The 15,250-nt window shown below is 47.8% G+C and overlaps 1 protein-coding gene across 3 annotated transcripts in view; it reads left to right on the top strand.

The window, feature by feature from the left end:
- The window catches only part of LOC144128516 (transient receptor potential-gamma protein-like), a 187,271-nt gene that overhangs the window by 157,357 nt on the left and 14,664 nt on the right, over positions 1-15,250 (top strand). For all 3 annotated transcript variants that reach the window (XM_077661957.1, XM_077661958.1, XM_077661959.1), the window contains 10 exons: positions 2,653-2,997; positions 3,777-3,947; positions 5,518-5,752; positions 8,156-8,308; positions 10,717-10,856; positions 10,990-11,105; positions 11,875-12,171; positions 14,345-14,540; positions 14,607-14,801; positions 14,889-14,930. In XM_077661957.1, the coding sequence (XP_077518083.1) occupies positions 2,653-2,997; positions 3,777-3,947; positions 5,518-5,752; positions 8,156-8,308; positions 10,717-10,856; positions 10,990-11,105; positions 11,875-12,171; positions 14,345-14,540; positions 14,607-14,801; positions 14,889-14,930 (1,890 nt within the window). The remainder of the gene's footprint in view (positions 1-2,652; positions 2,998-3,776; positions 3,948-5,517; positions 5,753-8,155; positions 8,309-10,716; positions 10,857-10,989; positions 11,106-11,874; positions 12,172-14,344; positions 14,541-14,606; positions 14,802-14,888; positions 14,931-15,250) is intronic.

Raw genomic sequence — 15,250 nt, 5'->3', positions numbered from 1 at the left:
CGCCCTAACCACTTAGTCACCGCGGCAGGTGTAGCGTACAAAAACCACGCTTTTTTTGCAGCGTACAAAAACCACCATTTCCGGACAGCCATGATAGTTCGCTATCTGCGTTTTACAAGGCAGCTGGTAGTGGCTCACTTGTAGCTTGAACGTCGTCATCTGCGTTCGGCGTTGGCGTTGAACATCACGTGACGAGCTCGGTTCACGCTACCGTGACGTCATCGGCAACGAGTAGCAGTCCGTGCGTGCTCCTCACAAGCGTTAATGGTGTCTCTTTCCTTAATTGCCAATCGCAAAAGGCCGAAAAGCTGCGCTGGCCAAACGCATTAAAGAGGAGGCACCGTCGTAGTGCCACTTTTTTTCGCATCTGAACTCAAAATGAACATGTCGCGCTGCAAAATAAATAATAAAAAAGGAGTATGCCTTGGTAGGCGCAGTGACTCGTGGCAATCATTCTTTGAGATTTACATCAGAACGCGGCGGCAAAACGCGCTCAGTGACATGGTATCGAAGCAACAGCCATTTATGATCTTTTATTTAAATTTCTGGTAGGCATTCTACTGCCGCTTGTTGGCAATACTGTGGTGTTTACAGTCATGCTTCTTTCATACTTTCGCTTTGTCAGCGATACTGTCTGGGGCTGTTCGGAAGTAGTGAGCAGTCGAATAAGGCGAAACAATAAGAGTGGGCCGGAAATAAAATACAGGCCTATAATTGTTTATGCAGGCACTAACGCAGGGTTACCTAGGTCTGGAGGACGAGAACAGGAGAGGAGTCAGTTATATTTTCCCACTAACTATCCCTAGCCACTACCGTAGTCAGGCACTCAGTTGAAGATTCCGTTTTCTGTTTCCTGATTTAACTTGTCCTTGCCGGTCATTTCGTTGCTGTTTCTGCCATATTAGTTCTATTTCATTTGCCAAACGGGCATTTGAAGAAACGGCTACAGCCAACAGATGGTCGTTACTGCGGCGACCAACCTAAGAAAGGTTACAGTTTCAGAGGGGGGCCGCCTCATCCGTGTCTGAAAGATAGCATGAGGCGCATCTTTCAGAGGCCTAAGATCCAAAGGCCAAGAAACGTCGCACAGGCAGTGAATCTATTACAGAGATGGTCATTGCTCTGACGGTCCCTAACAAGGTGTTCTAACCCGCCGAGGCTAGTGTCGGTTCATTCTCTTCCAGAAAAGGGTTGTAGCGCCGAAAAGGACAACACATAGTAAGCGAGACGGGACAGGCGCAAGTCCCGTCTCGCTTGCTATGTGTTGTCCGTTTCGGGGCTACAACCCTTTTCTGGAAACATGTACCAACTAGCCTCCCAACAACTATTACACGGTTCACTCTCACCGACATAAAACCAGAACTTCTCCTCTATTAGAATGAGAGTAGCTAGGCAGGTAGACGTCAGAATACAGTCTAAATACTTGCTTCAATTTGAAGTAGCCAGGCAGGTAGACGTCAGCATCCAATGTAATACTTGCTTCAGTTTGATTCAGCACATGTTTCGCTTGTTTCAGCCGGCAACTGCAGTTTTTGTCAAAAAAAAACTATAAGAACACTGAAGTCGTTTTAAGAGAGGAATTCGACGGAATTCCACTTCACATTTGTCGCACCTTCTGTTGCAACTTCTATGTGTTTTGCGCCAGTTTCTTTACAAATGCGCTAATGCTACCTAGGATGCTATCTAGAAATCTAGAAACTAGGTTGCTAAAAATATGGTGGGCATGTTGTGGCGGCGTCACAAATTCACGAAACTTCTCTCGACAAATTATTAATTTAATTGTCATCTGCCACATTCGGCCAGTTGTGATGACGTCACAAGGCCAAGTGACCCCTCCCGACCAATCAGTGAATTTTGCTACATCGGAGGGCGCATTTTGCTCCGGATGCGAGCTGTAATGCTACCGCACTAATACACAACATGCGCATACTGCAACGCGCGTGATCACTCTGTCCAGCATGTTTGTATCGCGAAAATTCCTGCTCTCCTCCTATTGGTTTAGGTGTTCATGGCGCCCTTCTCGCGCAAGAACGCTTTGTCATCGGCTGGCACACGATCGCTAACCTGATCGCGATAACCTGTGAGGCGCTGGTCCAGTGACAAGAGCCGAAGAGCAACGTCTGCTGGCTGTCCAGTCTTCAAGACTAGTAATGCAATAAAAACTATCGCGGCATCTTGGGGCCGTTTGGTACTTCTGTGTCCTACTGCTCAAGTAGCGAACAGACAGGCTGCTAGCAACGCTGTCTCCATAATATTTTCGCACAATTTCTCCGTAGACAGTATAGGACATGACAGCGGTACTGCAGCGGAGTGCACCCCTGTTGCCTCTAAGATACAAGCAGGCAGGAGAGTGCTCACCCTTACTGTGCTGAATTAGGTGCTCGCACTTCGGTTCTCTTCTCATTCCCTTCCTATCTCACTATCTAAACTACTGAACTCTCGGCAGTGCCGCTGTTATTGGCGTTGTCTGGCCCGCGTACATATAGGAGCGTGTTGATATGATGCTGACACACTAACCGTGATCACAGAACAACAAAGCACAAACACTTGGTCGGTCGAAACTAGCTACAGTGAGCATTCAAGAGTTCGCCTCTCGTATTTCGTGTGACGTAGTGTCCCGTGTCACGTCTAAGTGGCGGCGCGTGTCCGCAGAGCTGGGAGGCCATCGACCACGAGACGGCCGCCTTCACGCCGGACATGACGCCGCTGATCCTGGCGGCGCACCGGGACAACTACGAGATCCTCAAGATCCTGCTGGACCGCGGCTACAGCTTCCCAGCACCGCACGGCGTGCGCTGCAGCTGCGCCGACTGCGTGCGCGCCCGCTCCGAGGACTCGCTGCGCCACTCGCGGTCTCGCATCGACTCCTACCGGGCGCTGGCGTCGCCCTCGCTCATCGCCCTCTCCAGCAAGGACCCCATCCTCACGGCGTTCGAGCTGAGCGGAGAGCTGCGCCGGCTCGCCTACCTGGAGCACGAGTTCAAGAGCGAGTACCTGGTGCGTCTCTCTTTTGACTGACTGTCCAAGATTAGGACGTCCACTGGCCTGCTCGGTCTATGTGCAGCCCTGCACTGCTTGTGTCGTTTCTTTATGTCACAACTATAATAACAGTAAGCTTATGTCATCAACGAAATGTACACTGTGGCAGGGTGCCCATCGTAAAAGCTGCCTATTGGACAGCTTGACTCGGCCATGGACACCCAGTCACTAACTTTGGCAGCAAAATAGTGTTTTACAAAACTTACAATACGTATGTATTAAACAGTATTACACAGGATCGTGACAGGTACTCCCCGTAAGAAAAATAAAATGACACACGTGAAGTAAACAAGCGGACAGTACATTTAATTTGCTTTATAAACGCTATTGAGAGTCAGTTAGTAAAAGCTATTCCAACAGGTTCTTGTACGAGGTGGTTCCTAGGGCAATATTATTAAAAGAAATAGAATTTAGCAGACGTGATAGTGTGTTTTCTAGAATTTGATAGCCGTATGTTGCTCTGTATGTTTTAATATGTCACTGACTTAAACTGGCATGTTTGCATTAAAGTAGGCGTTAGAACATTCTCATCAGTAAGTGCCTGCCGGGTTCATAAATTCCACACAGCTTCTGCGGTGATGGCTTCCACTATTTCGGTTCGTCGGAACTCCCTTGAGGCTCATTTACTCACTGTTTCCCTGCATCAAAGCTGACCAGCTTAACACGTGTCTATGCTGTCCTTTACAATGCCTCACATTGTGCGATGCGCAACCACTTCGCTGCCTGAACGAACGCAGGAACTTCGCCGAAAGTGCCAGGACTTCGCAACGGCGCTGCTGGACCACACGCGCACCTCGTACGAGCTGGAGGTGCTGCTCAACTACGACCCGACGGGGCCGGCCTTTGAACACGGAGACCGAATGCACCTCAGCCGCCTCAAAATGGCCATCCGCTTCAAGCAGAAAAAGGCGAGTCCCGAAAGCCTGTAGCGCACGGAGATGTTTAACCCTCGGTAGGCAGAATAAATACACCAGCGACACTCTCCAGAATGCGGCTGCTACAGGATATGTTCCCGTCTATCACCCTCGCCATTGGTGAAGGATTACCGCGTTCCTTCCCCAGCTCTTCTCATAGGAGAAAACACTGATAAAACTTCAGCCTCCTGCATAAGCTGTCATGTAAGTGGCGTACTTTATGGGTAGTCATGTGGGCTTATAAAGATATGAGTGTTGTTTCTTGTAACCGAGGCCAGCTGAGACCTGGATTGTTAATCAGGTCAGCTCTGGTAGGGCAGACGCAATAGTGCTGCAACTTAAGTGCTAGCGGCAAGCCCTAAAACACATTTGTGCATTTAAAATCATTCGCATATCGCTGTATATTGGAAGGCACGTCGAAATCAACGCCCTCTATAATATGCATTTTTGGTAGGCAATTCCTCTTTTTAGACACATAAGCCCTGTAACCTAGTGAGGGCAGTGCAGCGAAAGCACCTAACTGCAAAACCTTCTCACGTCGCGCCAAATTGGTCAGCCGTTATTCTGCCGCTGCTCACTTGTCTCGTTGCGAGAGGTTTTTTGCTTAGAAGGCTTCGTCATTGCGATGAGACCGCTGATAGACGCGATTTTCCTCTGCCTTTGATTCAAAGCTTCCCATTTTGCTAATCCGGCATGCTTCCAATGCAAGCGTCGTTGCGCCTTTTTGATGTCGGAGCGTGACGTGAAGCCTACTACTTGCTACGCAATAGGCCAACTCGTCGTACTGTGATAAAGTAAACTGGCACTGCAATTTATTTATGCGTACTTATATGCTTCAGGAATTATTCTCTATTTGAAGTGACAGTGCTGATACGCTTTCTTTTTTTTCTGCGACAATTTATGGAGCAAAGTAAAAGCCCATTGCGTTTCATCCTACAACGCCCTCATCTTCGCGGACCGTAGATTTATTATTCTCAGTTTTCATAAGCACAAAAAAAGGAAGACGCGTGTAACGGCGCTCTTCGTTATAGCCAGTCGAGATAAAGCACCACGTAATCCTTTCCGCTCTCTCGATCCGCTGTCAGCTTGTCGGGTAACTCAAACACTAAAAAATGTGGGGCTGTTCGCAACTCGAGCGCTGGGGCTAACTCGTAAAATGCTAGCATAAACCTCCGCATTCATGGCATGCTTCGACAGAGACGGATTCGTAAGAACGTTATCGTAAGAATTTCATCGCTATAGCGCAGTGTTCGATAAAACCTGTCGTATTCGGCTAAGCTTAGTGGAAGTGAAAGTTTCGATCCATGAAAAAGCGGTACACCAGTCAAAGAATAATTAACAAAAGCTTCCTTTTCCTTTTATATCTTACTGTTTTCTAGTTCAGTTAACAAAAAACGTAAGCATAACTAAAATGCTTCAGGAGCGAATCTTCAGCGCCAGCTGCTTAAATAATAAAGCAATGTACAAGTTTTTCACCGTTCACGCTCACAGTTTTAGACGGATTGAAACCGCTTCACTGCGCCTCGTTTATCGATTTCACCCCCCCCCCTTTTCTCCACTGCAGTTCTGCGCGCACCCGAACGTGCAGCAGCTGTTGGCGTCCATCTGGTACGAGGGTCTGCCGGGCTTCCGGCGCAAGAACATCATCCTGCAGTCCCTCCAGATCCTCAAGATCGGTCTGCTCTTCCCCGTCTACTCGGTGGCCTACATTGTGGCGCCTCACTCCAACTTCGGCCGAACTCTGCGCAAGCCCTTCATTAAGTTCATCTGCCACTCGGCCTCCTACGTCACCTTCCTCTGTGAGTCGTTTTCTTTTCGGTTTACCACCCTTCATCACACTCCTGCTACGAGTATTTCAAAATTAGCGCGTTCTGTCGCCGACGAGAGACTGTTACCCTAAGTCTATGTCTATGCAGCGTAGTTATATCTAGGTCTAACAAGACCAAGACCGTAAGGAACATTTGCCAGATAGTGAGCGTCTCCGAGACTATGACAACTGAGGACATTGCTCTGGATGAATATTGTAGCGCTTAGTGACAAGAACGAAGACAGGGAGCTGCGCAAGTGTTGTGAACGTCACGTCTTCGCGGCAGAATTCATCATGAAACACAACTTGCCCAAACAGCTGCACTAATCCGGCTGCCCCAGAGAGTGGAATTGTAGGTTGAAGAGGGGGGGGAGACAAAAAGTTCTGGAAATGTTTTGAGAATCTGTGGAAAGCCGAAGCATGATAAACACTATGGGAAGGTCATTTGAACTTAAGATACCTTTAGTGGTCCTGCTCCAACCGAATTTCGTCGTTTTCCTAACGTGAAGCGCAGTTTATTTAGTGCACTTAAACTGTTGAAGAAGCAAGATTGCGTTTGCATTAGGCGTTGAATATAGAAGTCGTTGTGATAAATATTGCCACACTGCTCACTTTTTACCGGCGCCGCCATGAGGCCGATCGAATGCCATTACTTGGCGGACGGAGCGAGGAAGACGACGCTACTGCTAGGGCGCGCGCTGCTGGTCTGCTTGGTCACTCGATTAAAAGCCCTTTTTGTAGCGAGAGCTACACTACGCTACCCAGTCGAGCATTTCGCCGTGAGCCTGGGAGGCTGATAGTGCGCATGCGCAAAACCAGAGAGGAGCAGCAGTTGCGCGGCGCATGACGTCAGAGTTCTCCGCCGCCACCGCGCGAGGAGCCGCGCCGGCCCGACTACGCCCGCCGGCGCCGCGCGTGAATGCGCATACGCGGCAACCGGAGAAGGGCAGCAGGTGCGCGGCGCATGACGTCAGAGCTCGGCCACCGCCGTGGCCCCGTGTGGGATCGTGAGGATAATTGCGTATGTGCGACTGTGTGTATAAAAGCTGAGCTGATACGACTCGGTTTATCACAATCGCTTCGTATGTGTGACGAAAAGGAGACTCCAGCCGCCGCTATGCGGCGGTATCGTCAGGAGAAGATCAATTCTTCGGACCCAGGAGTCGTCGCCTGGCACTAGGCCGCTCTGCAGAGAAAGAATGAACATCAGAAGGCTAAACGAGCGGCGGAGACGCCTGGGCAAAGAGAAGAACGTCTTCCCAAGCGGAGACGTCAAGAAGCGGAGCGTAACAGGTGGCGCATGGCAGCTCGCACGGTTCCTTCACAAGAAAATCACGATGAAGCGATGGCAACAACATCATCGTCAACAAGAACTGAAGAGGTTGATGTAAAGGCTCGTCGTATAACTGACCACGCGATTAGACCAGGGGGGAACTGCAGCTCTCGCTACGTGTATCCTGGCATAGCTGAGCTAAGCCACTGCGAATTTTTTTAGTCGCGCTACGTTTTTCGGCGACAATATGTTGTGTGGAGATACAAGCATGTCATCTCCGCTGACTTTAACAGCATTCAGAGAGTTGGATACATAAAACCATTCTTCATAATGAAAGACGGCTTCCAGCTTGAAGCCCTGGTGTTCTACTGTATGTTCAATACTTAAGTCCTTGTTCCTGCGATTCGAGACAAATTTTTTCCGCAAACATCAAGCATTGGAAATGTTAACTACATTGAAAGATCTTAATCAACCCTACAGAAAATAGTTGTATTATATAATCATGCAAAAGTCATACAAGTTGTATGATATTGTGTGATATTTGACTGACGAATGTTTGAGTTTGTAAAAATGAATGACATTTTTATAATGTTTGTATTATAATGCTATGGCAAACCGTATGAGGTGATTGCTTCATACAGCTTTTTTCACTAGGGAACTGCCAAGCTAAAAAAGAATGCTTTTGAGATAGCTTTCATGTGATACCACTTTCATGACATTGCTATTGTACAATATCGGTACCAGTGCGTGCATTGTTTCAAGTACCCCCAACTTCGCGTGCTGTCTACGCGGCAAAGGTTGGGGATCTCTGCGTCTCTCAATATCGCATCAACCCCTCCCATCGGTGCTGTCGACTGCGATCCCGATCGGTATTGCATCTAGTCAGCGTTTCTTCAGGTGGCTTCCAGCTCCCGCAATACATAATTCATGCCCTACTGGATACCCCTCTCTCTCTTTTTCGCTATTTTTTTCTTCTTGCACAAAACCTCAGGGGAGCTATTGAGGTGCGCTGTCTTTCCGACACGCGCAAGCGAATTTTCACATGTATGCCACGAAAGACAGATCACATATTCACATAATCTCCAAGCTGACGTGAGTCTCTTCGTTCTTTGTTGCGTTCAGTTTTGCTGATGCTGGCGTCGCAACGTATCGAGACCGTGGTGGTGGAGTGGTTCGGCACAGACGAGATGAAGCTCAAAGTGCGTAGTGACATTACGACCAAGAGAGGAGCGACCCCAAGCATTGTAGAATGGATCATCTTGGCTTGGGTGATAGGTGAGCACGAACCTGTACTCTCTCTCTGTTATTTGTTTTCAGTCCAGTTCTTGTCTAGTTGGTTTTCTGTTAAACTTATTTCTGAAATGGTAAAATCATGTAGCTAATTAAACGATTTTTTGGGAAAGCAGGTGTCTTAGTAGCATTCGAGTATCTCAGATCGCCAAAATTTTTTTTAGTTCTGATTAGGGACTGAGGCCAATGCCAATTCCCAAACCACGGCGACAGTTAGCTATAACTTTAAAGTTTACATTGCTCTTTCCTGCCTCTAAAACATCGAGATGACTAATCTGTCATAACAGACTGCATTGCATTGCGAAATACAGCCTAAATTGTTGCACTACTTGCTAGTAGTTTCGTGTTTATGAACAAGCTTACTGTGATCTCTAATTGCAACCTTGGAGGATATTGTTCCTTTGGGAAAGTTGCCCCGACTGGCACCGGTATAAAGCTCAAGAAAAAGCAGCTACACTGGCCTTTTCATCGAAATTAAGCATACGCGACTTTGTACTTATAGGGGCATGCTGAAATATCATGATGGCATGCCAGTTTAAGGTAAATTCATGTTTTTTTTTAATTAATTGGGCTCGTGTGGCCCTCACAGCAGTTTTCTCGTGATCGGCAACGAGAAAACACGCAACGCATGTTGTAGTGCGTGTATCTAATTGCGAAATATTAATATTATGCCATGCCATCTCCACTCGCACTACTCCAGGGTAGTGCTTACAATTAATGAACCCTGGAACAGTGCTGAATGCAGTAAATAAAAAGGCTGCTGTCACAACTTATCAGGGCGAAAAATCACTGCATCATGGCGGTTCATCGTATTCGATTAATGCTTAAAACCTTTCGATATATATAACTTTAGATACAGCTGAAGTCGTTAAAAAAAGGTTCTACATCACCGCAGCCAGCCTTCCAGTTACATCCTTCCGTGCAAGCGTTGAGTGTTACGTTAAGTGGAAAGTTTTTGCCGAATAGCTGGTTCATTTCAATAAACGGTAGCACTGCGCGAATAAGACCGGACAGGAGACACAGAAAGGAACACTGCAAACGTGTGATAATAATAATAATAATTGTGGTTTGTGGTTTATGGGGGTTTTACGTCCCAAAGTGACTGAGTCTATGAGGGACGCCGTAGTTAAGGGTTCCGGAAATTTCGACCTCCCGGGGTTCTTTAACGTGCACTGACATCGCACAGTACACGGGCATCTAGAATTTCGCCTCCATCGAAATTCTACCGCCGCGGCCGGGATCGAGCACGCGTCTTTCGGGCCAGCAGCCGAGCGCCATAACCACTCAGCCACCGCGGCGGCAATAATAATAAAAATTGGTTTTGGGGGAAAGGAAATGGCGCAGTATCTGTCTCATATATCGTTGGACACCTAAACCGCGCAGTAAGGGAAGGGATAAAGGAGGGAGTGAAAGAAGGAAGAAATAGGTGCCGTAGTGGAGGGCTCCGGAATAATTTCGACCACCTGGCGATCTTTAACGTGCACTGACATCGCAGAGCACACGGGCGCCTTAGCGTTTTTCCTCCATAAAAACGCCCGTGTGTCGTTTTCGTTTCTATGTCTCCTGTCCTGTCTTATTCGCGCAGTTCTACCGTTTATTGTTATGTGTAGCAAGAGTAGAATGTTGCCAAGCAAGCAGCGACCGTTCTACACCGAAAAGCTATTAAAGGCAGCTTATCTGCGGTGACCGTCACGTGATCCGTCATAGCACAGCCAAGGCAGCACGAGCGCTCCTGACGCACCATCGGCCGCTTAGTCTCCTTTTCGGCTCAAGCGAAGGTCGCGTGAGGCGTGCAGCTCCTTCGCCATGGCAGGCGCGGAGCAGTCGGATCAGCCGGAGTCTGCAGCCAGTATTCGGCGTGCTCACGAGCATGGGAAGGAGCTTTGGCATCGGCAAAATCCAGCCGCATCTGAGGTGGAACGTGGAGGCACTAGGCTTCGCGGTCAAATCTAATATTGCCGCCAGGTGGGCGCAGCGTTTTCTCTGGAGTACCGCAAGCGCAAGAGGGCAGTGGTCGGCCAAACTGCCGCCTTGGCGGTGCCTGGGCCGCCGGCAAAGCCGCCTCCTGGTAAAAGTATGCTGACGGATTAACAGCGTACTCTCGTAGAACGCCCCCACGTGGACAACTTTTGACTAAATTGTTCGTGTTGAGCAGTACTTTATCCGGTGTAGCTTTTCCTTCCGAGCATCGGAATATATATTGCGAACTTGCATATCTGCTGCTTAACGCACTGTACATTTCGAGGAAATGTTTGAGTATTTCGAGGAAATGTTGGCAGCATAACAGTACCTGCGGCAATTGCTACGGCAGTCAAACTCGCTTTTCAGTTTCCAATTTCGTACCCCGGTGTTCAATTTTTACTTTAATCTTGTTTCGTTCTCTCTCTTTCCAGGTTTAATATGGAGTGAAATGAAGCAGCTATGGGACCTGGGTCTGATAGAATACGTCGGTGACATGTGGAACATCATAGATTTTATAACAAATTCTTTGTACGTAGCCACAGTGGCGTTAAGAGTGATAGCGTATCTACAGGTGAGACTCTCCTCTCTATAACCCCTTGCATCCAGTTGATTCCTCTGCAAAGGATCGATGCTTAAAACGTTAACCTTCTCACTCTTTATTCCTCCTCCTTCTCCCGTCTCTTCTTTTTTTTTTCCTTTCGTAGGTTCAAAAAGAGATTGCTCAGAACACTGGGACCGCGTACCTTCCCCGAGAAAAATGGGATGCCTGGGACCCAATCCTGATCGCCGAAGGCCTTTTCGCCACAGCCAATATCTTCAGGCATGACTGCTATTCTTGGCTCCACATGTGCAGGTCGCGAGAAACGTATTGCGATCAGCAGAAGTACGCTTCTTATGGCCTGCGGCGATAGCAGGTCCGAAGGCACGCCGAGATTGAGAGCCGTTCGCTTCGCTAACATGAGACCTTATTGTCTTTGTACATCTATACCTTCGTATACGTTATTCATTGCGGAGGCAATAGATGTTCAATCCAATTACCTGGCGCAACGCTGAGACTTCGGAGAAGGACCAGAAACAAACGTAGCATAAATCGAAATGAATAGCTCGGGAGCTTTTGGAAGCCTTTTAGGTGCTTCGCGTTTTCTGCCTCAGTTCCCGCTAAACTCATTTTGTAAGGATGAGCGAATTGTCAAACATAAGGGCCATTTCACCGCATCTCGTAATCTAGCAGCGCATAACCGTTTATTCCTCGCGTGGCCGCTAAGGACTCATGTTTTCGAGTCACGTCTGCTTTTTGATCTCGTTTTCCACTGCGACTTGTTTCGCCGAATCATTAGCTGTGCCATCCTTTAAGGACGTTAACAAGATTCTGTCCTATTAAGGCCACCAAGAATATATGCAAAAGTTAAAGCTTGATGAACGTCCCGCATTTTTCTTTTTTTTTCAGCAAGAGTTTTACGAAAATCTAGAACTCGCTTATTTTTGCTTCTGATTTTGACTGCATTTCTGTGCATCTTCAAATCTGCCAAACTGCAGGTGTTTGATTGTCCCTTGTTTCCACTTTTACCTCTTCCCCCTCCCCTCCGCAGCTCCTTGAAACTGGTGTACATCTTCTCGGTGAACCCTCACCTGGGACCCCTGCAGATCTCCCTGGGCCGCATGGTCATCGACATCATCAAGTTCTTCTTCGTGTACACCCTGGTGCTGTTCGCCTTCGCGTGCGGCATGAACCAGCTCCTCTGGTACTACGCGGACAGCGAGCGCCAGCTCTGCCACAAACTCAACCGCGACGCCGGCGGCTACGCGGCGGGAGGCGGCGCCGCTGCTGGCGGTGCGCCCCTCAAGAGCGACCACAGCGTCTGCTTCACCTGGAGGCGATTCGCAAAGTCAGTGCTGCGTAGCCTAACAACATTCCGCGTCTTCTTAAGGTTTAACTCCCTAAGTGCGCTACTCATGGGAAGGAACAACGCTGGACGCAAAAACCACACATACAAAACCAACTAGACTCATTTACACCTATATACTTCGTAAGGTAGTTCATCCTGCCCAGCCAAACAACACTGTCATGTCATTGCTCCACTGCAGTACAGCTGCCTCTACGATGCGCTGAAAAACAAGGACGATGTTGAAGTTCAGCAAAGCTGGTTATGTGGCAATTTTTAAGAGCCTTAGCTCTCACTCGTCCCGTTTCAAGATTTTCGTTGGGTCTGCTACCACCCTGAGATCACAGTGCCATCTGTGGCAGCAACTAGAAAACAGCATATCTTGCATGGAGACTCGTAGCGCCATCTGCAATAGCATTGTAGAAACAACCACCTGCCGCACGCCAATGATGACGTCCCGGTGCAATATGTTGGATAGGGGTGGAACTATGTGAGAATGACGTCAGGGGACGAAATGGCAGCATAGTTTCCGTTCCTCGAATTCAAGATGGCGGCCAATAAAATTTGTTGTCGCCTCCCATCCCTTCCCCCCTCACCCCCAAAAAATATCTTATAACGGGTAGGAAAAGTGTGCCGTTTTTTCTTTATTGCCTTGCTTTGGCCCATTACAGGACCGCTATATAAGTATACATTCGTTCCGCTGTATAAACTCCGACAACAAGGGGCACCCATCCTAGGACAGTTGTGTAGCGAATTTGGTAGGCAAATAAAACCGCATGGGTTGTGGTATAGAAATAAAACCACAATTAAATAACAGGTAAACATTGTATACATGCAATTACTAATTGAAGCGTTACGATATCGCGCCGCAAGCCGAATTCTAGGCCCACCTTGACCCCCAAACGAAGCAAGTTCCGTTTAGGACGTATCTTGAGGGGGTGTAACAGGACAACAGGCGCGTTCCTCTTCGCTTTCTTAGTCTAGTAAACCAAACAGCTAACGCTCATTACTTCAACGTCTTCCAGACGGTGGCGGCCTTTTTTTTTTGTACGCATTGACAAGGTTTTATGGCTCGTGATGGAATTCACATGACAAGGGGATCAACAGAGTGCTCGCTTGCAAATTAATTTTATTGAATGCATAGTGGCATATTATGAATGGTGCTCGCACAGTACACGTGTTAACATGCTTCGTGATCGGGACACCTGATGCGGAAAAAAAAACGAGCAGCGTGTATCAGTATGCCATCTTTCAGATACGGAAGTATCGTTTTTGGCATTGGAACATGCATGCTTTAATTTTTGTATTTTGTGTGCACGCTTCTCAAAATATGATTCCGGGCTGTCGATAAAATTCATTTGCAAGTCAGCACTATTTTTCCCCGTGTCAAGTCTACGTGTCCTCGCCCATAGACCTTTCAATCGGGAGAGAGAGTTGTGTAAATGCCTCCTCTCTGGGCTGTCGCAAACCGGTTCTGCTTCTAATTCTACTGTCATAACGTCAGGTGCACACAACATCCCAGCGAGCAATATGACGACGCCCAAGGAGACATCTTTGGGAAGATCTATAGCCCCTCGTCGATCGTCTTCATACCCGACAATTACAGAAAAAAAAGCATTTTTGAACGAGAAAGGGTTTGTGAACCTAATTTTTTTTTCATATGTTGCAAGATTTCACTATAGCATTCAATATACCCGTAGATCTCCCGTCGCCAGGCTTGTATTTTTTTTTTTTGCTATGAACGTTTTTGCCATCGTCAAAAGCGTTACTCATTGGTTTTATATGGCAGTGTTAACTGATCGATGCGAGCGATGGAAAAAAATTAAAAGAAGAATTTTGCTACATATCAAAAGAATGCACCATTACGTCCAATATTTCCATGACAGTACCTTGCAATTTTTCAATTTTCTGAACTTTTGTCCAAGCATGTTGGAAATGTTAGGCGTAAAATCAGGGCACAGGAAAATCTCTGTCGTAATCAGGGCACAGGAAGCCAGGGCTTCCAAAAGCTGTAGAGCACACTCTGGATAGCCCTTCTTGACAGCCAGCTTACTGCGACCGTATCTAAAACATTTGTATCGAGCTGCACATGCTAGTACAAAAAACGTACCTCATTCTGAATCACTTCGTACCCAGTATAGGAATGCTTTCGCGTTTGGTTCATGCCCCGACGCAGCCTCTTCGAGTCATCGCAGACTCTGTTCTGGGCGAGCTTCGGTCTGATCGATTTGGACAACTTCGAACTGTCGGGGATCCAGAGCTACACTCGCTTCTGGGGACTGCTGATGTTTGGCTCCTACTGCGTCATCAACGTGGTCGTGCTCCTCAATCTTCTCATCGCCATGATGAACCACTCCTACCAAATGATATCGGTGGGTGCCGCTGTGCTCTTGCCGAGGGCCTCGTACGAGTCCGTGTAGCACTCGCTCTCGTTTCAGGAGCACGCCGACGTGGAGTGGAAATTCGCCCGGTGCAAGCTCTGGATGAGCAACTTCGAGGACGGCGGCACGGTCCCTCCGCCCTTCAACGTGATCCCGACTCCCAAGACCGTAAGTTACTTCCTCCGATGGTGCTACCGCAAGCTATGCGGCAACTCCCGGTCGGCCAAGAAGGAACACCTCAAGACAATTAGGGTACGGACGCCGGCTTGTGCCATAGTCGCCAAGATGGGAGATTATCGACGCAAATTTTTTAATAATGTTTTTTGTGTGTGCCAACAGAGAAAAGCCAGGCAAGCCAGTGAGCGAGACATGAAGTACCAGGTGAGCACATCATTGATGCCACCCTGTAGGCGAAAAATGAGTTGATCAGTGCACCTGCAGGTGTTAGCGACTCCTTCGTTGTATTCGTATTTAGCTGTGCCTATTTCCTCTTGCGCCTGAATGTTATCTCCAACAGTTTTTAGTTATCTCCTTCTATGAAGTCAGGTTCTTACTTCAGAATTAATTATATGCAACTCAATCTGTAGTCAATCCGTTACCTGCTCACATGGTCGCTTTTGTGTCTCAACACTAGGTGGACGGGAATATACAAATCGCCTTATTTTGCCAGCAGTTAGCCTGTATGACTCTCAAAAATATGA

Source organism: Amblyomma americanum, chromosome 4 (assembly GCF_052857255.1).
Source record: "Amblyomma americanum isolate KBUSLIRL-KWMA chromosome 4, ASM5285725v1, whole genome shotgun sequence".
NCBI classification, from domain to species: domain Eukaryota; kingdom Metazoa; phylum Arthropoda; class Arachnida; order Ixodida; family Ixodidae; genus Amblyomma; species Amblyomma americanum.
Note: the sequence above shows the minus strand (reverse complement) of the source record. Positions and strands in the feature narration are given on the sequence as shown.